Below are 24,618 nucleotides of genomic sequence, written 5' to 3'. Positions count from 1 at the left end.
AGAAATGTTTAGTCCTTACAGACTGTTTTCATTATGTTTTTCAAAGGACTGCATACCAGTTCACATTGATTTTGTCATAAATCTGTTTATTGGATGTTTGGTACAGGGATTTTTTTTTTTCATTGAAGTGTCTAGTAGCATGTTAGCAGAGATTCAGACCAGTTGCAATATGAAAAATTATTGAAACAGATTGAGACGCCATCCTGATGAATTCCTTCCACTGTTCCTAACCAAAACAAGTGCAGAGGAATTGGAGACGAATGTGTTTAGACGTTTTTGTTCTTGTTCCATCAGCTGCTGAAGTTTGTCCCGGAGAAGAGCGACGTCGATCTGCTGGAGGAGCACAAACACGAGCTCGACAGAATGGCAAAACCCGACCGTTTCCTCTACGAGATGAGCAGGTATCGTAACTGGAAGCGATCTCACACACAGCAGCTTCACTGCAGACGTAGCTTTACACACAACAACCAGTGTTTCCTCTTAGTCACAGCAGATTAAGTAAATGACACATGGGTTTTTTTTTTTTTTACTTGGCTGGGAACAATGGGGATTTCTGAAAATCACTCTTTCCAAATTGTGTTTGTGAATAAATAAAATCAGTAATGTAATTACAGCGCTTGACGTGCAGTTTTGTCAACAAAAAGTCCCACGAGATAAAAAGAACAGAGGGAACATGTCACAGTCGGCCACTAAGTGCGTAAATACACTAATACCAGCCCCAACATGAAAGACTTTCCCACATTACACTGATAGTATAAATACACTTAAGTTGTTTTATGTTTAATAATTTACTTTTGTTGTGTGTGAGAGAGAGTGAGAGAGAGAGAAAGGGCTGGTGGACACATGTCACTGTGATATTCATTAGTTGCCATGCACGCTGAAAATCATGAAACGCTGCCAAAAAAATAAGATTCATTGCTACAACAAAACCTTTGTATGTGCCTTTTAGGTAGCGTCGAGGCAACTTGTTTCACTCTGCTCGGGCACAGTGTTCATATTTGTGGCTTTTTTTGGGTCTAAATTTGTGGATTTCCCTGTTTATAATTTGTATTTATGTCTATTCTTGTTCTCCCTGACACACATTTTCCATCTCCTGTCCAGAATAAACCACTACCAGCAGCGGCTGCAGTCTTTGTACATCAAGAAGAAGTTTGCAGAGAGGATAGCTGAGATTAAACCCAAAGTTGAAGGTGGGAATAGTCTATATCTTCATTTTTCTTTTAAAATGTTTGGTACTTTCGTCTTTTCAAACATAAAAATATGCAAATACTTGATGAGAGCCATTATTAACAGCAGCTTTCTGTGTGTTTTAGCTCTGACAAAGGCATGTAAGGAGATCTTGCACAGCAGAAACCTGAAGCAGCTGTTGGAGGTGGTGCTGGCCTTTGGAAACTACATGAACAAGGGTCAGAGAGGAAACGCTTACGGCTTCAAGATGTCTTCACTCAACAAGATCGCCGACACCAAGTCCAGTATCGACAAGTAAGAAGCGCCCTCTCAGTCGTAGCGTTGAGACTTTTGCAGGCATTAAACGTATGAATTATAAACCTGGAACGCATCTGGAACTGAGAGTGTGATATTTACAAACCTCCATGTGGTTATTTGTATCTGAAGCCGCATAATAAAAGCAATATATTGTACACTTGACACGTTCAGTCCAGTTAAGAGGTTTTTTTTTTGTTTCTGCAGAAACATCACTCTACTGCACTACATGATTACTATTCTGGAGAAGAAATATCCCAAAGTCCTGATGTTCCAGAACGACCTGCAGAGCATCTCAGAAGCAGCCAAAGTCAAGTAGGTGAAGCAATGAAGAATAGCCATCTGACTGAGCAGTGTGCTTATTAGAAGGAGAAATGAAAGTGTAAAATAAAACTGCTCCTCCTGGGCCTCACTTGCTCTGCAGGTGACATCGTTTGAACCATAAAAGCGTGTGTTCACCTTCCCCTCTGTGTTTGCAGCATGACAGAACTGGAAAAAGACATTGGCACCCTGCGCAGCGGCTTGAAAAGCGTCGAGAGCGTGAGTTCCAAACGTTTATTAAATAACACGGAACACGTTTTCTTATTGGTCTTGCAGTTGTGCAGTATTAGGCGCAGATCTGGCTCTAGCGCTCCCTCAATTCCCCTGCTTGTTGATTCTCACCCTCACGTAGGAGCTGGAATACCAGAAGAAGCGACCGCAGGAGCTGGGCGACAAATTTGTGTCTGTGGTGAGTCAGTTCATCACTGTGGCCAGCTTCAGCTTCTCCGACGTGGAGGACTCTCTCACTGAGGCCAAAGAGCTGGTAAGTCCGTTTTTAAAACTTTTAAAAAAGGAAAGCAGCCCCTAACCCCGAGCACGGACGATGAAAGCTTGCGTCCCATTTCCTCAACACGCAGCTGTTTCTGCGCGCCTTGTTGACCTCATCAGTCACCTTTCTAGGAAAGCTAACAGCGGGAGTGAAGGGTTTTGGCTTCCTGCTGTAGCGCCACTGACGCTTTATTGGTCACACTGCTTATTGTCCTTTGCACAGTTTAAAGAGTGAAAACCAGAAACAGAGGCAGCAGTCTGGGAATCGTTTCACACAACTCTGTTCTGCATTTTATGCACATTGTGCTCACCGTGTCACCGGGGCTTTGATCACACCTGCCCACTAAGTTAACATGTCATTTTACGAATGCTTTGTGAATCAAATTTAAGCATGTGTAGTGCTTGAGAAAATCGCTCCCCGCCAACAGAGCGAGCACTTTCCCCTCAGCTAACATTAAGCGCAATACCAAACTCAGATTTGCAGATGGTCAAATTGTCCTTTTACTGCAGGAAATCTGAGCCCGTTCACCTTCTTGTGGACATTTTGACACGCTGAATTCAGATTTATGAGTCTGTCTGCTTTTATTGGTGTGTGGCAGGAAGGGGGTTCTATCTGGAACATGTTATTTTGCACCATAATGTGAGCATGTGACACTGACCCCAGTGCTGAGCTGGTCACATGGCAACCATTAGTCTCTGTGAATCATTTACAGTGTCCCCTAGTTAAATATTTGAGCGTGTTTACAGTGGTCATCTGTACTCATGATTGGGAACCAGAGATACTTTGCTGACCCTCTAAACACCTTCTTGTATTTGGTGGTTGTGTGTGTGTGTGTGTGTGTTCATGCAATAAAAACCTACGAGACACATTTCTGAAATCATCATCCTATGGAGAAAAAAAAAAACATTCACAAAGTGATGACAAATAACTAACCTGCATGTTTGTTCCACCTGGTGGTTTCCGTGTCACTGACATCAGTTAACACGCGTGTCTCTTTGAAGGTATATGTTCTCAGCATGAACTCACATCTGGATGTTGTCCTTTTTTTCTTTCTTTTTTTAACTTGCTGTGAAGAGTAACCAACAAACACGCTGCCTTAATTTGAGCTCTGGCTCCAGTCTCGGGGCCTCGGCTATAATCACGAGCTGGTCATATCTGTGTTAACATGGGCTTCAAAGCTCGACTACTGCTCTGATTTCAAAGAGCTGGGACCTAATGAGTCTCCTGGAAAACAGTTAAAGATGGAGTGAAACGTGGCTCTACTGTGTGCCGCTGTAAATCTGATCCCCTGCGTCCCTCCCTGTGTGTGCTCACCCACCCACCCACCCTCCCTCCCTCCCTTTGGTGCCACAGTTCCTCAGGGCAGTAAAGCACTTTGGTGAAGATGCCAGTAAGATGCAACCAGATGAGTTCTTCGGCATCTTTGACCAGTTCCTGCAGTCGTTCGCCGAGGCTCAGCAGGAGAACGAGAACATGCGCAAACGCAAAGAAGAGGAGGAGCGCAGGGCAAAGCTGGAGGCCCAGGTTTGTGATCTGCTGTTTTCGTACGATTCTAGGCAAAACAAAGAGACCTTGACTGTAACCAAACACTTCTGAACACATCAGGTGTCATAGAAGATTCTGAAATGTCCAATAATCAGTTCATACACTGCGACAATATCACCTGTTTGTGTTGCTGTAAAACGTCACTCACGCGAAACGTTAGTTTAATATTTTGTGTAAATAATAATCATATTTACTGTTTTTTGTCATGATTGTACAGCAAACAGGAAGCTGCTGCTATTAGCTTAGCATTAAATAAGTTAATTGGTCAATTTTGCAGCATCTCTTCCTCTCTGTAAAGGGGTAGTGTGGGTTTTTTGAAGTGTATGTGTATCAGGCGCTCATGCAGAGTCAGTTTGGCACAGACAGTACCAGACTGTTCAGCCTGCTGCCTGTTTGGAGAGAAGTGGAACATGATTTATGTGTTGTTTTGATGTGAAGGGGAACAGCAGAGAAAATGAGCTGTAGAAGTTCCCATTGAAATATAAATTCTCACAGTTTTTGCCATTTTTAAAAACGCTTTCTGGAGGTTTACCATGCAGCCCTTTGAAAGTTTATTCCAAACAGCTGATCACCATTATAGATAGATAGGTACTGTTTTCATCCCCTTGGGGATATTGAAGTATATCCCACATCTCATACAGCAACAGAAGTTATTTATTCAGACTTTCATTTGTGTAAATTTGTCCCTTTTTTTTCATTCTGTCAACAGCTCAAAGAACAGAGAGAGCGGGAAAGAAAGGCCCGGAAAGCAAAGGCGAACGGGGAGGACGACGGTGGCGAGTTCGACGACTTGGTCTCCGCGCTGCGATCCGGTGAAGTCTTCGACAAGGACTTATCCAAGATGAAGCGCAACCGCAAGCGCATCAACAACCAGAGCACAGACTCGAGTAGAGAGCGACCGGTCACAAAGCTCAACTTCTAAAGCCGGGATTGAGCTCATTGTCCCTGTTTCACTCAACCCCCTCCTCAGCCCTGCTCATCTATAGCTTCACTCTGGGTCAAAGTGACATCCACATTCCTCCTCCTCCTCCTCCTCCTTCACTCCCGCACCAGCTCCGCCTGAATGAACCTTGGCCTTGCATCACCGCAGCAGAGCCACACACATAGCACAACACATTTGGACCTTTCATCTTCTTAGATTATGACGTTAAGCAAAGCAGAAGCCAAAAACTGTCATTAACGACCAAATAATCCTATAATTCCTGCTGTGGGGTCGTGCTGGTCGAAATGAAATGTTTCTAAGAGGTTGTTAAGCAGGATCAAGATGTCGTGATTTGTTTCAGGTGTAAATGATGGTCATGGTCTTTTGACAGGACGCGTTCTGCGCTTCTTCTTCTTTAGTTTGTTTTTGTACGTCCGATTGTTATGCACCGAGCTCATTGTGCAGCTCTTAGACTCCTTCAGGACTTGATGCTCGATCCAAACAGGAAGACGATTCCGTTGAAAACACAAGGGGCCATTTTGTACAGACTGTATTTCATAGATTGAGAGAGCGGCTGCGTTCACGCGTCTGTGTTCAAGTGACGTGAACATTTTTGTAGAAAGACTGAATCTGAACTTCCTCCTGACGCTCTCTCTCGCAGCGTGGACGCTGCATCCTGAACCAGATGTAGTTTTGACAGCAAGCGATGCAGAAGCAGAGGTGCAGCCATGCAGCATTTATAAATCTGTATGTTTTATTTGAATTGTCCTTTTTTTTTTTGTTTCTTGTTAAGAGCTGGCCTTAACTCTGTTGATTTCAATTGTTGAGTGGGTACTCTCATGGGCCTGGGCCTAATCTGCAATTTCTCAACAAGTGTGGACACTCGTCTCATAAATGACATATATATCTATATATAAGGTCGTGTGCTTGTTATACACGCACATATGAATTCATATTTACTATGCTTAATGCCATTAAAACCATACCCAATCAATGCAATATACCTGTTTGCCCCTCTGAAGGGAGTGTCCCCTCTTTATTGTTTGTGTTTGAATAGATGAAACATGTTTCCTGAGTGCTGGCTGAATTCACAACGCATTAAAACGTGTGCGTGTGTGAGTCCACACAGCGTCAGACCCTTCACTGAACTTTTATAATTTAAATATCGCCTTTTCCTTGTACAATGACCTGATAAAAATAAATGGGAGAATACAATTTTTGAGTGTTTGTGTTGATATTCACCACCACAAGTGTGAATAGGAATAAATAAAGAAAAAATAAAGGACAGAACAATCTTCCTGTATTTTTTTAACTGTCCAACTTCCAAAGCTCTCACAGCAAACAAGGCTCATAGCTCCATCTAGTGGTCAGAATCTTCTACTACATAGAACTCCTACCTTGATATACCTCATCCTCAAATTTTCATTATTGATAATACAGTTAAATTTCAATTAATAAATTAAAAAAAAAACTGACTGAAGAATAATGTGTTTGATTACATGGTCATTTTTGAGTCACAGCTCATAATATTCTGAATTTCCAGCAGAATTTTAGACCAGATTCAGATCACAACTCTCGTCATTGTTACTGATAAGAACTAATTAGTACTAAAACCAATATTAGTACAGAATCAAATTGTGCTTCTACTGTGCCTGTCCCTATGCATATTTGATAATATCTGTGAAGATGCATTGCTTTTTTAACTGCCATGTGGGAAGTCATTCAAAAAAAGGGTCTTAAAAAGTCTAAAATACAATAAATACATAATAAAGTTTGGTTACTGTTATTTAATTAGGGAATAGTTTTAGATTTAAATGTTACCTTTATTCCATTATAACAACGGAATAAACAGAACCAATAACTACTAACGTCAATTGCAGCCTGGTCCAGCATAGATTCATGTGAGGTGATTCTGTGACGCAACATTGCACTTGTTACTCACAGAGTTCTGTGCAGTTAAAGTTAATAATCGATCAATAAAATGTTCTTTGCAAGTAAGTCTGGGACCTTTCCATATATGTATATATATATATGTTTATATATATATGTACATATATATGTATATATGTATGTATATGTATCTATATATATAGATACATATATACTCTGTGTTGGATGCTACTACAACTTTGGTGGAATTTAGTGTGTCACATGACATGGAAGTTATTGGGGGAAAATATTGTGCTTTTTGATATGAATTTAAAAGAAGCACTTCACTGTGGTCGAAGAAAAGCATCTACATGCTCCGTCTGTGCAAAAAACAAACCAAGTTTAATCAAAGCTTCCAATCAGAGACCCTGATTTAAAACATAAACAGCAACAAGAGTTCAAAATCATCTGACTTGATGAATGAAAGTTTGCATTAACAAGAGATTTTTGTACAGACTGAGTGTCCAGGTGCCTTTTTTCTACTTCTGTTTAATGAGTATTTAGTAATTGTTATGGCCGAGCTGTGTTTTTCTCCTCAGTTACAAAAGAAAAAAAAACATTTTTATTATTGTTTTTACTAACAGTGACGCCTCATAACACGTGTTCATGCTCACTGTAACCGACACAAACAGGAAACATAAACAACTTTTATGTTGCATAACAACAGATTAAAAAACAGATTGGAACCAGGCATCAGTTTCAATATTAATGTCATTGTCGACAGGTTCGTTGGATGCATGCACGGTCGTATATTAAAATAAATATATTGCTATATATCAGCTGACAGTCACATGCTTTTACATCCTAACCGATGAGGGCTTTACGGTCACTACTGCGTCTCTCTTTGCCCGTTTCTATCTCAACAAAAGTGTTGGTAGTTCATTGAGTTCAGTGGGATTTGCATAGAAGTGTGTGTTTCAAACATGAATCGCGTCTTAACGAGCAGCCAAATATAAAGTCTGACAGAAAAAATACCTGAGCAAGAGGCGAAGATATAAGAAGGAGCGGAAATATTCATATAGGTTTAAGGAGAATCGACATTTGACAAAATCATGACATTATTGCATGCCTATTGAACATGCATGGGAATGAAGCCTAAACAAAGGAGATCATTAAACAACAACAATGAGACAAAAAAAAACATAATCATGATCCTCCAGTTTTTCATTCAATGTTCTTTGACTCCATGAGGCTCCATATTGTAAGGCACATATTTACATACCTGACAAATGACTCAGAGAAAGATCGCCAGTGCTGTTTCTGCTCATGAGCGCGTGGTTTTATGAACGTTAAGTCAGGTGAACGCTCTGATGTTAGTCGTCATATGTGTGCAGCCGTGGGTCAGTGGTCGAGCAGGTCGTCTTCCAAATAGAAGTTCAGGGGTGTTTGATTCTTAACCCCCCAAGTGTGAATGGGTAAAAATCAATAACTAAATGAGTCGTGCTGGGGAGATTCCTTCTCTGCATTTAACCCATCCTCTACTAGAAACCCTCCTAGAATTAGCGGGCGCCATTGGGGGTTGGGTACCTTGCTTTTTTGACCTGGTGAGGACTCAAACACGCAACCCTTTGGTTACAAGCCAAGTTCCCTTTCCACTTAGCCATGGGCTAAGCGAAGTAAGTTCCCTGACTGGGAATCGAAGCCGGGCCGCGGCGGTGAGAGGGCCGAATACTAACCACTAGACCACCAGGGAGCATGTCTACCAAAATAGATGTGTGAGCTGCAAATCGATGCACTGAGTGAAAGACAAAACCGTAGTGTGCGGAGTGCTTTAATGTCCACATAAGTCTCTCTGCAAATTGTCTGGATAATCCACAGCCAGTGTGTGACTTTGAGAGTGTCCTGGTTCCTGCAGCCAGGTGTCACCTCTTCACCTGGATCCTCCAGGGAAACGGCAAACTCCCGAGAATGTCCAGACCGGAAATGTTGCCCAGACTTCGTGTTGCTTTTAATGAAATGTTGCGTACAAATGACCATAAAAGTGTCTGAGAAGTCAAAGAGTTAGAAAAATCCCTGGGTTATTGCAGTGCTAAGGTGACATGAAAGGGATTTCTGCATGCAGCATGTGCTTAATGCAAGTTTCTTTGGCAGGCCAGAGTCCAGCAGGACATGCATCAGTTTCATACAAGGATATCCAGTGTACACATTTGTAACTAGTCAAAAGGGCCCGTCATCTGTTTTCAGTGTGACACACCTGGAGGCCGCGACTGAGTCGTGTCCTTTGAACCTCGGCTTTGGAGACGACGTCGGCGGCAGTGAGAGTCTCCTTTTAATCGACAGCAACCTGAGGATCTCGCTCACCTGAGACTCGAGCACCGACAGCCGGCTGCTCACGGTCTGAATGTCTCCTTTCAGCTCCTGCTTGGCTTCGTGCAGCGTCGCCTGCAGCAGCGCCTGTTCAGACACCGGCTGGAGAAAAGCCTGCTTCAGAGAGAGCTCGCTGTCGCTGTGCTCGAACACATGCCTCTCCATCGGGCTCCTCTCAAAGGAGTTCCTCGAGGCTCCGGCTCGGTCAAGCCGCAGATCGCTTTTTGTGATCCCGCTGTCACAGGAGTCCGTTTTGTGCAAGGCACTCGTTTCTTCGCCTGGGTCTCCTGCGCCGTTGCCTCCTCCAGTTTTCTCCATCTCTCCGCCTTCCTCTGAGTTGTTGGCAGCTCCTAACTGCTCTGAAGACTGAGAACCTTTGGGCCACTCCTCTGGTTTCTGAGTCTGCTGTTCTTGGCGGACAGCAGGAGGTGCAGGAGCAGCAGAAGCGCTGTTTCTAAACTTGGCCCAGCCTCTAGAACCTCTACTGCTGCTGCTGCTGGTGGTGCCATGACTGGCAACACCTACCTCTCCACCTGCAGCGCTGCCCTCTGCAGGGCTGTCAACAATCTCACATAGTGGATCTGCTGCGTGAGGCCTCGATAAAGACTCCTCTGCCTCTTGTGTGCAGCTCTGCTCTGACTTTTCGCCTCCTCCTCCTCCTCCTCCTGCTGCACCGGCGCTGAACTCCTGAACCTGAGAGGACACAGTCTGACACTGTGTGTAAGAGTTTGAGTCAGCGTGGTGGTGGTGGTGGCGCTGCGGCTCCACCTGCACACAGTTATGATCCTCGGCTGGTGTCTGAGCGTCTCTCTGCTGCCTGAACCTGTGGAAGAGCTTCCTCACCGGGTGGTCGTCAGGGATGTAGAGGGTCACCTCGCTCCTCTGGCGCTCCTGCTCCCTCTTCACGTCGGCAATCTTTCTGAAGATTATCTGCAAGAGGATATACATGTACATAAATATGCTATGTAAACATGTAATGTGTCTTTGAAGCAAGGATAACGATAAAGTCCTGCTATGTACGATGAAATATTTAAGACTTGAAATGCAGCAATGCACCGGGGGAAACTCTTAATGCAATAATGGAATATCATAGAGCTTTGTGAACACAGAGAACAGAAACGTTGTCACAGCTTCTCAGCATCTCACTTTCCTCTCTCACATGGACTTTAAGAATCATTGTTACTCTCAGTAATCAAGAACTGACGAGACGAACAATTAGAGGTTTTGGAAACAACTCTTCACCGTGTGGCTTTGTGACTTTGTGTTTTCAACTTTTTGAACTGAGGCTCAACCTGATATCAAAAACATCTAATGTTAATTTGTCCGGAAAGGAACAATTATGTTTTCCTCAGATCCTTCACGCCTCGTAAGAACCTCCATCTACAGGCAGAGCCAAAGGTTTTTCACCTATATAACATTATAACAGCGTCACGTCTGCAGTTGAACACATTAATGATTGAATCACTATGAGTCGCCTTCTAAGAAATATCATATTTGCTCATTTTCATTGATTTTGATACTTCTGAATTACAGAAGAGCTTGGGTTTAAATCTCAAACCTGTACAGGCATGAACAACGTCTGAAGCTGCTCATGTTAATAATTCATATCTTTCTTTTCATTTAATGCACTTTTATGTAAAAGCCATAAATATTTGAACATTTGGCCACAATTTGCCTTAAATGTGTTTCGCTGTCACAGGACATCACACGAGACCGTTATTTTAAAAACTATAGAGTAATTATAAAGCAGAGACTTGTTATTATGTCAGTATTAGTGTGTCTGTATTACAAAGTTTGAATATTCCTCTACAGCAATACTATAAAAAAAGTGTTTGTTTTAATCCATAAAAGAAGCTCGTTTCGAATCTACTGCAGCAGCAATGTTTCATCTGAGAACGCAGAGCAAACAACAAATCACATGTGCCAGACTGACTTTAAAGGAAACATGCATTAAGAATTGATGTAATGTTGCTCCCACAGGATAGTATTACAGTAATATATATATATATATATATATACGAGCAACCTACTCTCAAGGCTGCATCGCAGAACATCTTAGTGCCTTAATGGGATTAATATGTATAGCATTAAAAAGCTCTATCAAATATTAAGTAGGGTCTTAATTTGGACTGAAAATACTCTCTCAGTATAAACATTTTGTTTATACTGAAATTCTGTGACGTCTCAGTTTTGGTCTTTGGTGTTTTGCGTCTGCAGCTTTTAACAGATCAACTGTCCCAATTTACATTTCCAAATCAATTCATTTGCTAATTTGTCATGATTTAAATATGTTTTCTTGTACTGGCATTAAATATTGTGTCTTTAGTTGAATTTTTATAAACTTTTCCCCACAAATTCCAGCCCAGATTATTTGATATCGCTCACCTCCTCAGGTGTTTTGGGATGTTTGTTTTAAATAATTCAGTTTTCGTAAACACTGACATTTACCCCCTTTACAACCTGTAAAGCTGTAGTATGTAACTTTTAAATATCAAACAAATTAGTTTTGTTGCATTAAAATCACGGTCAAATAAGTTCAGCTCCACATGACTCTCCCTCTCTCTCTCTCTCTCTCTCTCTGTGAGTCTCACTTTGTTGCCCAACAATATTCCCTTCACTGCGCACAGGAAGTAGTTTGTTTTATGGCAAGACAGACAGACAGTCAGACAGACAGACAGTCAGACAGAGGCAGCAGCACTGTGTTAACTATTAACATAAGTGCTCACAGATAGATTCAGAAGTTAATTCTTCTACTCAAAAACATTGTAGTACAAATTCTTCTTGCCCCCGCCCACCCCTGCACTGCTGGTGTATACACACAAACGCTCCCTCAGTCAGACCCTTGACACCAAACAGAGGCGGAATAATAACAAAAGTGAGTGTCACTTTTACCCGTTTTCGCAGATTACAGGTGAGTATGAGGTTGCGGGAGAAGGAGTTGGCGAATGCCGTGTAAAACTCCAACACCCTCATCAGAGCTTCTCTCCTGATGACGTGCAGGTCGCAGTAGGTCAGTGCTCGAACGTTTGCGCACGCGCGCGCCTGTGTGCTCTCTTTCCAGAATGCGTCTCCAAACACGTCGCCTTTACCTGGATGAGAAAAGATCCCGTTTGTCAGTGAGCCCGAGTCGAGAAGAGGTTAGGATACTTTAACGTGATGGCTCATTGAGATGAACTGATACTCATAGTATTATCTTTCTTAGAGTTGAATGATGTCCTTTTAGAAAGAAGGTCAGGTCATGCACTCAAGAAACCTTCGCTCCACGTCTATCTTTACTGGCAGGCGCAGATAAAAGCTGTCACAACTTTCCGATGCGTTACCTAATATTGCGATGACCTCGTCGTCCTGGATAACCTCCAGTGAACCCGACACGACAAAGCAGAGGGTGTCGACGCTCTCGCCGATGTGGAAGATGAGGTCACCGGGTGCACAGTGAGTGGTCTGGAACTCCACGGCGAGCGAGCGCAGACAGCCGTCGCTGGCCAGACGGAAGGCCGGGTGGTCGTTGAACACCTGTCTGTTCAGGTGGACGCAGATGTCCGCGCGCATGTCTTTGGGACAAATGGAGAGGACCTGGAACGAGATAGGACAGAAACGTCAGGGTGGAGACGGTGGTAAAGGCGAGGTGTTCCATTTTGAGGAAGCGAAATGGAACTCAGCCATCATTCATTTGATTATTTGCACCTGGGGATTTTCCTTGTGAGAGATTAAAATGGCTGCAGTGTTTTATGATTCCCAACAAAGGTTTTCAAAAGCTTTAAATAATCTTCCATATAGTATCATCTGACAGTGTAAGGCTTACACATTTTCAACCGAACAGAGGCCTGACTTATGGTAAACACGAGTTCCTGACGTGCCAGTTCCCCCCTCACGTTGTGATTTCCAGTGGGAAATTGGGAGATAATTTTGATAATACACAAGTTCCCAAATGGAGGCTTTATTTGTAAAGCACTTTAAAACAACCAGTGGACCAAAGTGCTGTACAGAACAGTAGATAAAAGGCATCAAGGCTCACAAGAGACGTTAAGATACATCTAAAACAACTGAAATAAATTCAAAACACAATTAAAATACAACTTTTGACATTTCAAGACAAGATTTGTCCTTTATTCTAATTATTATAATTCCCTTATTGTTCATTGTGTACAAAATGTTAATGTTTTAGCTACTTAAACTTAACATGTTACAAAAAACTGACATTTCTACTCTTTGATTTTACCCAAGAAGCAGATGAGGGTGAACCATTTTTCATTTTGCTCCAATAACCAAAGTAACACTTGAACGTAACGCACTCGTAGTTCTGACTTCACAAATGCAAAGTATCATCTTTCCGAGCACGTGAAGGCAGCATCAAGCTGAACTACATGACTAACAACAATCCAGATTTCTGTACAACAAAAACAGACAATCAGCGGGAAAAAATGTTTGAGGCCAGAAAAAAAGAAAATCCCGTTTTTAAAGACAAAAAGAGAGGAAAAAGTAACGTGACTTGTGGTGCTTTTGATTTTCAAATAAACAAGAAAAAACAATCTACTACTATGGCTACTATATCTTGATGTGGCATGAGTCGTTCCAGTGGTCGGCAATTATGGCTATGAGTGTATTATTAAATACACATTTATGACAAATAACAAATAAAATTTTTTTGAGTTTGATGACGCGTGGGATCATAGTTGATTGTTGTCTCGTTGGCTCATAAGTTGGTTCCCCTGTGTGTTTGTGCTTTATGGGAACAGCGTCAGCGTTAGAACACACACAGCAAACATCAGTGAGTAATCATCATCCATGAGTGACAAACACGCACAATCAAATCAAGGGGGAAAACAAGACAACACACTGGTAAACTAGCAGTACTGAATATGTCCTTCTGCTCACTGATGGTTGTGGATTTCTGTGGATTTGAAGAGTGTTGGAAACAGTGTGAACGAGCAGAAATGTTGCATATTATGTCTTTAAGCCTTCAGCACAGCAGTAACACCAGCTGCAGTCAGTTGTTTTAACATAATGACGTTACTTAACCTAGAATGACTCGAAATTTTCCATGAACACGGCGAGTGTCAACGAGTGCGTTTAATCTGGTGTCTCTGACCTTTGACCTTTGGCTCCTCGCTGACACTGAACACCACGTGATTGTTAGAAATGATAGGGACGAGGATCCCAGTTGTCCTTTTGACCACTGCTACTATCGCTAATAACTATTAATACGAGGCTATGACTGACCTTATCTGTGTCAATGCCCTTGGACATGGCCCACGTGGAGACGATGAAGTCCATGACTCGCTCGCTCAGGCCTTTGGGCACCTGGTAAAGTTTGAGGAAGTCGCGCACGTTGTTGAGCATCTCGTGGTAGCGGTTCGTGTTGGTGTACATCTGCTGGAAGATGGTGGTGACGTTTCCAAAGATGGTGGCGTACAGCAGCGCTGCAAGACAACGGACAGGGAGTAACGGCGGTTACCAAAAACGTACGGCGTACTGGCGTGAATATGACATACAGAGGGTCTCTATTACAAATACTACTCCGTTATTTAAGCTCACATTTGTTGGGTTAATTGACGGGTGAATGATAACATTAAGTATGGAGCTTTTTAATGGATCATGTGAGCTTGAGATTAACTTTAAAGATCAACCTGAATATTGAAAACAATAATGAAAGAAAATACTGGTTTGTAAAACAAACCAAATATCCTAATATTTTTTTACCATACATAGTAGTCATGTAAGATTTATGATCAATTTTAAGTATTTTTTAGCCCTTTAAAACAGTAAATGGTATTTATATAGCGCTTTTCTAGTCTTGATGACCACTCAAACCTCCTTCCATTCACACGCTGGCCAAGAACACATCAGCACGTAGGTTAGCAGAGCCGGGAATCCAACCTCCAACCTTCAAGTTGAAAGACGACTCACTCTACCACTGAGCCACCGTTGCCGCCAAAAAACAAACATTGTGCATAAACCAGTAACACTTTACATTACAGTCCATTTACAATATGGTAATGATTTGCTGATAATTTTGTAATATGTAAATAATATAATGGTAATCTCATTTTGTTAATCTTGGTATCTCAACAGTATTCTTATTGGCATATTACAAGTAACGCATATAATGCGTACTTGTAAAGTAACGCATTTAAAACCATCATTTTTTCACAATTCCTTAATTGTTTAGACAATTAAAAGCCAATCAATTTCTCTTTAATTTTAAAATCAGAAGAACGAAAACTTGGTGTTTATAAAAACCTTGTTGTAGACTTGATTGTAAGACGGTGTCATGCACTACAGTCGACAGTGTGCTTTCCTTAAAAGCGAACACACACTGTATATAAGCACATGTGAGTGAGTGGACTGAGACTCGATACCATGATTCATAATGTACATTTCCTCAGCGTGAGTCGTGCTCTGCAGCGCTGCACTGACCTCAAAGAGTCAGTCAGCATCGCTTATCATGACGCTTTACTCGCTCAAGAGGAAAGAGGCGTCTCCGGTCCTCACAGCAGGATCACAGAGGTTAGGATACTTTAACGTGATGGCTCATTGTTCATTTACTACACTCTGGCCTGCGGGCGAACTCGGCCGTTTCCTCCTCTCACATAACTACTGTATCTGTAGCAGGGGATTTATCGGCCGTAATAGAACGGGACACTTTGGTGTGACGGAGTGATCTTTGAGACGGAGACGCCACCAGAATAATGGGTGTTTCTTTGGGAAGCACAAACCTTGAAGCGCGGCTGTCACATTGTGTATCCCTCACTGCTCACATGCTGTTTCAGAGGAGTGGGTCAAAGGTTGGCGCATGAAGGCGAGTCGTGCTGTGGGTTCGTGTAAGCGAAGGCTGACAGTGGAGGCAGTGACACTAAAGGTGAAGCTCTTACTGTAAGTGATGAAACAGCTGCTGAAACAGATATTTCTGCTTCTGAAGGAGCTGTTAGTCTTATAATAACTAGGTGGAGCGCGATATTGCTTGGGCCGATAACCGATACCGATATATACGTGTAACCTTTGGCCATACAAAATACTTTACTTTATTATTTTACTATACAAAATAATGAAGTAATTATGCAAAATAAATAACCATAACACTACATTTTTATGCCAATAACTACTGATACCAATATTGTCATTGCTCATCCCTAATGATAACACTGTAAATGTATATATATTTAAGTAGGTATAAAGCAATACGATAGTCACACTGGCAAAACTGCTGGATCACATATTGGAAAATGAAAAAAAACATAAAATTCAGTATGATCCGCAACCCTTATATTATTGTGCAATGCAATTTATATATCTAAGCAGCAATGTGGGGTCAAGTGTCACGGCCAGTTGTCATGTCAATTAGCAAACTCACAACCTTACTGTTCAATGACAACTCACGGTAGATCATCACATGTGAACAACATCAACATGTGGATTTATGGACACAGTATCTCTAAATCTTTCCATACATACATATGTTCAGAACTTGTTTTTTTCATCTAAACTATTCAATATTGTACAAAAATGGCAAATTTAACAGATGTGTTGGTTTAATGAGTTGGCAACGAGACATTTCTATGTCTATTACAGGTATCCATAAAGAGTCCCTTTATGAATGTATAGTGTTATACAACATGCTGTAACCCTGCATCACTTCTGAGTTCATGTTCTCAGCGCTGCGAGGTCTGAAATCAAAGCCACACATCTTATAATATTACATTGCGATTAATGTATATTTAAATAAGGTTTATTTTTACCCACTCCAGCGCTGCATGAACCATCAAAGGGCAGAGCACGGGCTGCATCATTTCAGTGAATGAACTCATAGACGAGACTCTGGATAGAGATGATGACCAACGTCACAGAGCAGACTCAAACCACTGACATCGCCAATCGTATCGCAATTTAGGTCAAAATAATCACAATTCAAAGTTTTATTCAAAATCGTTCAAGCCTAATTTCAGTGTTGATTTACTATAGAAATTTGCAGAAACATGCTTTCATACAATATACACAATGCATGTGTACATTTATATATAGATTTTTTTTGCTGCTTTAAGTTTTTACAATTCTAATTTCAATTTGCCAATGTCTAATATTTGGTAAGGTTTATTAGCAGAAATCAAATATACTAACCAATAAGTATGTTTGTTCATGTGTATAATTGCTAAAAACAAGACCACATCAGCCAGAGTGTGAAAGCTTACTATGCAAATGAGGACATCCTTTTTGGTCGGTCAAGGCCACCGTAGTTCCCTAGCGCAAGAGGAAAAGTGAGGAGTCCTCTGTTTGTTATCATCTTACAGTAAGATCTCATTAATCCTTAGACAGTGGACCTTTTTAAAAAAGCACATAATGAAGGTCGGGGTGAAGACGGTAACTGTGCCGACGTCTGCTACACCACACATGCATCATTAAGAAGTAGCTACTCTACATGTTCTTATTAAAGGTGATCTCTTCAGCCTTTCGGTCCATATGTTGCTTCACAGCAGCTGCTTCATAGCCACCAGGGCTGTGGAGCACATGCTCTCGTCTCGCATGCAAGTGAATGTATCCAGATTGTTTCTGCTCCTGACATGGAATGAATGAATGAATGAACGAAACAAAGGACGAACACACTGTTGAAGAATGATTGAAATGTGCTTTTGGTGATATATCTTTGTCCTTCTTCGTGCAATACGATAATCAATGCGCCAGGGCTAATGTCGATATTTAAATTCATAAATTAGTCCTTGCCAGTACTTTAACGTACCAGTCGCCTGGCATCAAAGTTACCTGGCTGATGAAGAGGGATTTTACAGCGGGATAATGGTGGAGAAAGCTACGCTAAGAGATGCTCCATCCACGTTCAACACATAGACTTAATGCACTTTGTTCTCTGTGTTGTGAATAAATACAAGAATTCCTGCACTTTTAACTTTTCACAGACGTTTCGTTTTCTTCGGTTAGACAGATATGTCCTGCAAAATACTGATGATCACAGAATCGTTGTATCGTGATATTATTGGTATCGTGGGACATGTATCGTGCATCGTATCGTGAGGTTACCCTGTGTTTCCCACCCCTACTTAATACCATACAGCTTTTTAAACCTGGGAGTTTATGCCAATAGACAAGGGCAATAGGCAATTAGTCACACACCTCATGTTATCACCGTTGTGATATTGTGGTGACCCATCAGCTGGACTTTCCAAGCTAAAATCATAGGTCCAGTGTGTAACATTTAAGATGGAGTATACTATCCCTAAGTATGTGTAAGTGTAAAATCCCTTCAACATGTTATTGTGTTAAGGGATTGTGAGAAGAACACAGGAAGGGATCTGCGTTTGTCCTTTCACTATCTCCACTTACTGCTCCATTAAACCCCACTGATACTGAGAATGTTATGTAAGATCATTTGCTGTTTCCTTACACGGCAAATCGGCTGAAACAAAAGGCAATGTAGCTTTCAGAATGGGTCAAAATGGGGGAACTTTACACAGCAGGAAAACTGCAGGTGTAAATAAGCCAATTAATGACGGCTGAGTTCCACTTGGCTTCAGCGTGTCCTGACTTACATGAACTCAACACAGGAACACCTGAGCTTTCCCTGCTAACACGTGTCAAAGCGTTTAGGAATAAAAAAGGGACGCGTGCGTATACGTACAGCCCACCATCATCATGGCCACGGAGAATATCTTCTCCCCATCAGTGGTTGGCGCGATGTTGCCAAATCCAATGGTGGTGAGGCTGGTCATGGTGAAGTACAGAGACGAGATGTACAGCGTGTCCTTGTTGGGTCCACCTTCCCACTGGCCGGTGCCACTGGTGTTGTAGCGGTACGGGGTCCCGATACTCAGCGCCAGCTGGTAGAGCCAGCTGTCCGTCTTAATGGTGTTGGTGACCTCGTCGATGACCTCGTAGTCGCCGATGCTGTACCAGATGCAGGCCAGCCAGTGAGCCACCAGACCGAACACGCACACGAGCAGGACCAGGACGGCCGCTCCGTACTCCAGGTAGTGGTCCAACTTACGGGCCACGCGACCCAGGCGGAGCAAGCGGATCACCTTCAGGGAGCTGAAGAGGCTGCTGAGGCCCTGCAGAACCACACAGTCTTATAGATTCAGGAACTTAATGAAAGGAATATTTCAACATTACTAGTGTTATGTTCTTGGCGGCTCTCGGCTACTTCCTGCAGTCTAATTGTTGTATAAATTTACACTTATAGTGGCAAGAAAAACAATGTAAACCCTATGGAATGTTCCTGGTTTTCTAAATTAAAAATGTGAGGCTGGTAAATCATCTTAAAGACTTGAAAACCACCAGTCTGCAGTAAGACAACATTGTCTATATGTTTAAATAATTTAGCTCTATTGCTCATGTACCATGTAAGTGTATTATTAGTAATGAGCTTTCAGTGTAAGTGTAAGAGTGAAGTTATGTTTCCTTTGAGCAGAAAGCCTGATTTGGTACAGTGAGGGACTTTTGGACTTTGTTTTTCTTTTTTTGTTTGCTTTGTTGATGATTCTCAGAATCTGACTATTAAGACTTTAAAAAGAAAGAAAACGGAGAAAAAGGACAAGAAAAGTTACTTAGTTCATCCTACACACTTTTAACACTAAATGATTCATGTTTTGTTTTGTTTACTGAAACAGATTTTGCTGTCAGTTCTACTGTGTTACATTTCGTTGCCAATATATTTTATTTTTCATAAAGTTTGAATAAAACAAGTCCAAATCAAAGCAAATCATTAACAAACACATGGTTAGTATATTCACATTAGAAAGGACATGATCATATTTAAAAAATGATCAACTAGGGCTAAAACAATTGAAACTATTTTGATATTTGATTAATTTTTAAAGAATTAAAATGTAAAGGTTTTCAGATTTTTCAGCTTCTTAAATGTGAATATTTTCTGGTTTCTCTACTTCATATAACCAAGAAATCATTTTGGTTTATGGACAAAACAAGACATTTGAGAACATCATTATTTCCAGGTTTGGCAAACACTGATGAACATTATTAATCGGGAAAATAATCATTAGTTGCAACGCTATGATAAACTGCTCCTTTAAAGAGAAAAACATGCATCCTCTTACTGGAAGAACAGAGTCTTCTAGCCGTGTGGTATTTCTGTGCAAATTGGAAGACTCGCGCAGATGACTCGCTGGAGATGCAGATGTGATGACGTCCTTCACAGATAAAAAGTATGAGTAAAAAAATAAATCACTTATTAAACCAGCGACAGTCGTAACGCCCACTCACCTCGTCAACATTCTCAAAAGCATTGATGATGTCATAGGGCAGACAGGAGAGCAGGTCAATGACGAACCACGTCTTCAGGTAGTTCATCCGTATCAGCTTGGCGTCCGAAATGACTTCTCCCGCAGGACCAACAAAGGTGGTGTGAAAGTTCAGCACGATGTCGATCAGGAAGATGACGTCCACGACGCTGTCCACCACCAGCCAGGCCAGATTGTTCTGCTTGGTCTTGAAGGAGACGTTGTAGGGCACCATGATGGCGGTGTAGAAGGTGAGAATGAGGATGACCCAGTCCCAGGTGGTCTTGAAGGTGCAGTAGTGGAGGATGATGTGCGGCGGAGTCTTGGGCGCCTCTTGTTTGTACTGCGGGAGAATGTCTGACCCCAGCTGCAGAGCCTTTCATTGAGAAGGAACGTGAGCATTCAGGAATAAAGAGGCATGGAAATGTATCCAGGAACAATATTCTTGCACCAGGAGTATCATCAATGCTTTTAGATCAGAGTTCCCCAGTTCTTTTGTGGGGGGGGGGGCAACAATTTAGAGAAGACACACTATCATTACCAATTTCACAATAATACTAAATTATGACCGGAGCGTTTCTGACTAGTTTCACTGCCATTTATGTAATCAGTTTGAATAGGTGGACATTTCCAAGAGATAACTATTCAATAATCACAATACTTCTTAATCCGTGCATTCGTCTTCTGCCACAGGGTTGTGGGGTCGCTGGTGCCAATCCCAGCTGACATAGGAGGAAAGGCAGGGTACACACTGGACAGGTCGCCAGTCCATCACAGGGTCACATACACTCACACCTATAGTCAATTCAGATTTTCCAATTTGTCTAATCCACAAATCTGCATGTTTTTGACTGTGAACATAAACACAAACTCCATTCAGAAAGGTCCTCAAAAAACTGGGTCTTCTTGCTGCAAAGGCAAGAGTGCCAACCACTACACCAACCATGTGGCCCCAATTTTACTCAATTCATTTGTTATTTAATAAAGGCTGAATGAAAAATCAGCAATGCAATAATAAAAATTACAAGTTTTTATAAAGTCTTGACACATTTAAGAGGACAGGGGTATTTTCTTTTAGCCTCACCTCAGCCAGTCTGGAGGGCTTGTGGCTGACCTCGGTCTTGCTTATTGGCGCCAACTGCTGCACCAGGTTGCGGTTGTTGGTCAGCACCCGCGTCAGTCTGGCAAGCTTTGTCCATCCTGTTCATACATGAAGGGACAGAATATGACACAGGACATCATTGTTTCCATTGTATCAATAAACAGCACAGCTGTAGAACCACTGGAAAAACAAATGACTGGTATAAAAATACTTTGGGTTTAAAATGTAACAATGCTTTTACAAGCTACTTAGAGCTTTGTCTACATGTGAACAGCATAAGTCAAAAAGTAAAGGGCATATTTTTGATGGAATCTTCTGTGGAAGTAAGTTATGGACTAAGGAGGAAATTGTAAGATTGTGGTGATGATCTCAGCTATTGTTTGCCTTGTGAGTTTGTATTAGATTAGATTAGATTAGATTAGATTGTGGAGTGTATTGACACTGTATAAGAAACTGAATGGCTGAATATTTTCACTTTATCTGGTAAAACATGAAAACATATAGAATCCAGACTTTAAGGTGCTTTTCATGAGCACAAATTGCCCACGAGTCATAGATAATGTGTTTGAGTGGCACGTAGATCCTTCATGGTGTATATTTCCACTGTCATCAGTAACATCTCCTTTATTTCCTCTGTGTAAACGCAGTATATTTCTGACAGTGAACGTCTGCATGTGCTCTGCGTGTCTTTTATTTCATGTATGTTACAGACATTTGTAAGTTGGAGTCTCTTACCTTTCGCCGATTCATCTTCGATGGGCTGTTTAAACAGAGTGATGTCTCTGAAGGTACAGAGAAACAGCACCACCTTGTCTTTCTCGTTCCTAATTGGTGCCACCTGCATGTAAAGCCATATCGGTGTTCCTGTAGGAAATGACGAGAATTGAGACGTGCAAGGACTGTTTGCTCGTGCCTTTAATGATGAAAAGTGCAGAGTGATACTCACTATTCTTCGTATAGAGCAGCACCTCAGAGAAAGTGGACTCATAGCTGTCAAAGGTTTGTCTGATTTTGTCTATGGTCTTCTTATCAGTCAGGTCTCCGTACATGAAACTGCAAAGTAAGAGGGAAAAAAAGTTTGTGAACTAGTCACACATTTTTCCAGCTACTTAACTTTTATTCCATGGTTCTTTGCAGGGGTCATTAAAATAGAAAACCCCCTGTCTCACTTGCACGTGCTGCTCCTGTGCATGACCTCAGCTCTGTGGTAACCAGACAGCTTGCAGAATCCATCGTTGCTGTACACAACCGGCCACTCCACGATTTGTGCATTTCCCAACAGAAAACTGGTCTCTGCAGCAAAAGAGCACAGAGAAATTTGTCTACGTCTCTACCTGGAGAGGGAGAGAGCAAGTGTTATGACAAATTAAGTCCTTTTGTGTCTGTACTGCAGGTGTGTTTTAACAATAATGTAAAGGAGAAGCCATTAATATTTAAATGAACAGAGGTAATCAGAAGGGTCAGTGGGCAGAAATAGTTGTTGGTAAAATGTTGATGTTTCACTCCTAATGCTGTTTAAATATACATGAGAAGCTGCAAAAGTTCTCCGGCTTTTCCAACAGTTTGCAGACGCTGCAGTCTCCAGAGAGCAGGGAGATGCCGAAGCTGTCAGCATTCAAGCATCTGCATGTTTATCTGCAAATGTAGGACTAAGTGGTTGATTTCACAAACCAAATCTGCTCTGAATACATGACGAAGGTTAATGGTGTCAGTGTCGCTGGCGTGTACACGGTCATTCTCATGGGGGACACAATCCGCTGCTTCCCATAAAAAGAGAATACATAGTGAATCGGCCAATAATCCCCTTTGCCTGTTTTGCTGAGACAAGTTAAAATATCACAGAACAATACACTACTTAATAAAACAGACGCAAATGCCACAATGTGTAGCTGACTCACCATTAATAAATTATAATATACAGCCACTAAAATAATAATAAAAAAGAAAGGCTTCAGCTACTAAAAAACATTTTTTCGTTTTTTTTGAAGAATGGAAATTGGCTATTATACAGATTTAATCCTGGGAATTAATGATATACAATTAATCAGTGCACATAATATACATTATTAGCATGATTAAAGTTGTTATATACAAAAAGAGGAAATAACAAGGATATTAAGAACATTAAAGCTTAAATTAATCATCCCAGCACTGCGTGACAGATAAATGGAGTAAGATTCAAAATAAACATGCACTTAATCTTGTTGTCTTTCTTTCAAAAATAAAACTCACCACTCGAGCGTCGGACTATATTCTCCAGGAAAGTGTTCTGCGGAGCCACCAGTCCTCTCTTACCCCCATGCATGATGAGGGATCGGGACACACACTCGGTGCACACTCGGTGATGATGCTGACGGTAACTCTCCCTCGTCGGGTGTGATGATGAGCGCAGAGCCTGGTCCACTCGTGTCAAGTGCACAGCATCATCCGGGGTATGTTCCGGTTAAAAAATAAAAGCCTCCTTCTCTGAATGTGCCACTTTTTTGAGTGTAAGTCAGGTTCTGGTTTTATTTTCATTCTAATGTGAAGTGTAACAGTTATCTTTGCACAGTATATAATGCCTATGGCAATTTGATCAATATAATGTATAATGTTGCTGATGCTTCTTTTATTTTGAAGATTTTCTGCTGATTTTCCTGTATTTTTCTGACATTTTTAATGTTCAGCTTCCTAAACCTGCATTCAATGAACTGTTGTGGTATTTCTGTTCAATGCTCAATGAACGATCTTTAGAAGTTATAAATGAGCATCAGAATGAAGATGTGTCCTGTGTAACTAATAAAGTGGCCAATGAGTGTAGTTTTCTTTTCATTGCAAAATTGATTAATATTAAAACCACCTTTTTAGTATAGAGTCTAGTTTAATCATATAATCCCACCAATCGCTCTCTATGATGTTTTACAGAGAGTCTGCACACATCCTTTGGATTGGTTATTGTTTTGTTTTTTTAAATGTGTGTGTAATTCATTCTATGTCCAGTAGGGGGTAGTACTTGCCGGTTCCGGAATTGGGCAGCATAATAAAATCACACCTCAAATATTAAAGATCTTCATATTCAATCATGTCAGTCATATTCAACAAAGGAACTACACTGTGTATATATATATATATATATATATATATATATATATATATATATATATATATATATACATATATATAAATCTATATTTATGGACTTTGGAGACATCCAGTAGTGTAAGTATTAACAGCCTCTTAATGAACAAAGCAATGTTTCTGTTCCTCACTTGTTCTTTCCTGGCACAACCTGCATCCT

At 41.3% G+C, this 24,618-nt stretch overlaps 2 protein-coding genes across 2 annotated transcripts; one reads left to right on the top strand and one right to left on the bottom strand.

Annotated features, from left to right (window-relative positions):
- The first annotated feature begins 266 nt into the window (after positions 1-266).
- LOC122761557 (disheveled-associated activator of morphogenesis 1-like) lies at positions 267-5,975 on the top strand. Its single transcript, XM_044016774.1, has 8 exons — positions 267-401; positions 1,102-1,190; positions 1,314-1,482; positions 1,690-1,797; positions 1,962-2,022; positions 2,156-2,287; positions 3,647-3,817; positions 4,548-5,975. The coding sequence occupies exons 1-8, from the start codon at positions 364-366 to the stop codon at positions 4,758-4,760; spliced, it is 981 nt and encodes a 326-aa protein (XP_043872709.1). The 5' UTR covers positions 267-363; the 3' UTR covers positions 4,761-5,975.
- A 1,375-nt stretch (positions 5,976-7,350) lies between these two features.
- On the bottom strand, positions 7,351-23,970 carry LOC122761553 (potassium voltage-gated channel subfamily H member 5-like). Its single transcript, XM_044016771.1, has 12 exons — positions 23,574-23,970; positions 22,511-22,634; positions 22,288-22,394; positions 22,077-22,205; positions 21,324-21,439; positions 20,223-20,615; positions 20,057-20,149; positions 18,622-19,051; positions 14,217-14,416; positions 12,317-12,569; positions 11,889-12,085; positions 7,351-9,926 (listed from the first exon to the last, which is right to left on the bottom strand). The coding sequence occupies exons 1-12, from the start codon at positions 23,644-23,646 to the stop codon at positions 8,847-8,849; spliced, it is 3,195 nt and encodes a 1,064-aa protein (XP_043872706.1). The 5' UTR covers positions 23,647-23,970; the 3' UTR covers positions 7,351-8,846.
- Positions 23,971-24,618: the final 648 nt, after the last annotated feature.

The sequence above is a fragment of the Solea senegalensis genome, unplaced genomic scaffold (assembly GCF_019176455.1).
Source record: "Solea senegalensis isolate Sse05_10M unplaced genomic scaffold, IFAPA_SoseM_1 scf7180000014784, whole genome shotgun sequence".
Classification (NCBI taxonomy): domain Eukaryota; kingdom Metazoa; phylum Chordata; class Actinopteri; order Pleuronectiformes; family Soleidae; genus Solea; species Solea senegalensis.
This window is presented reverse-complemented; position numbering and strand designations above follow the sequence as displayed.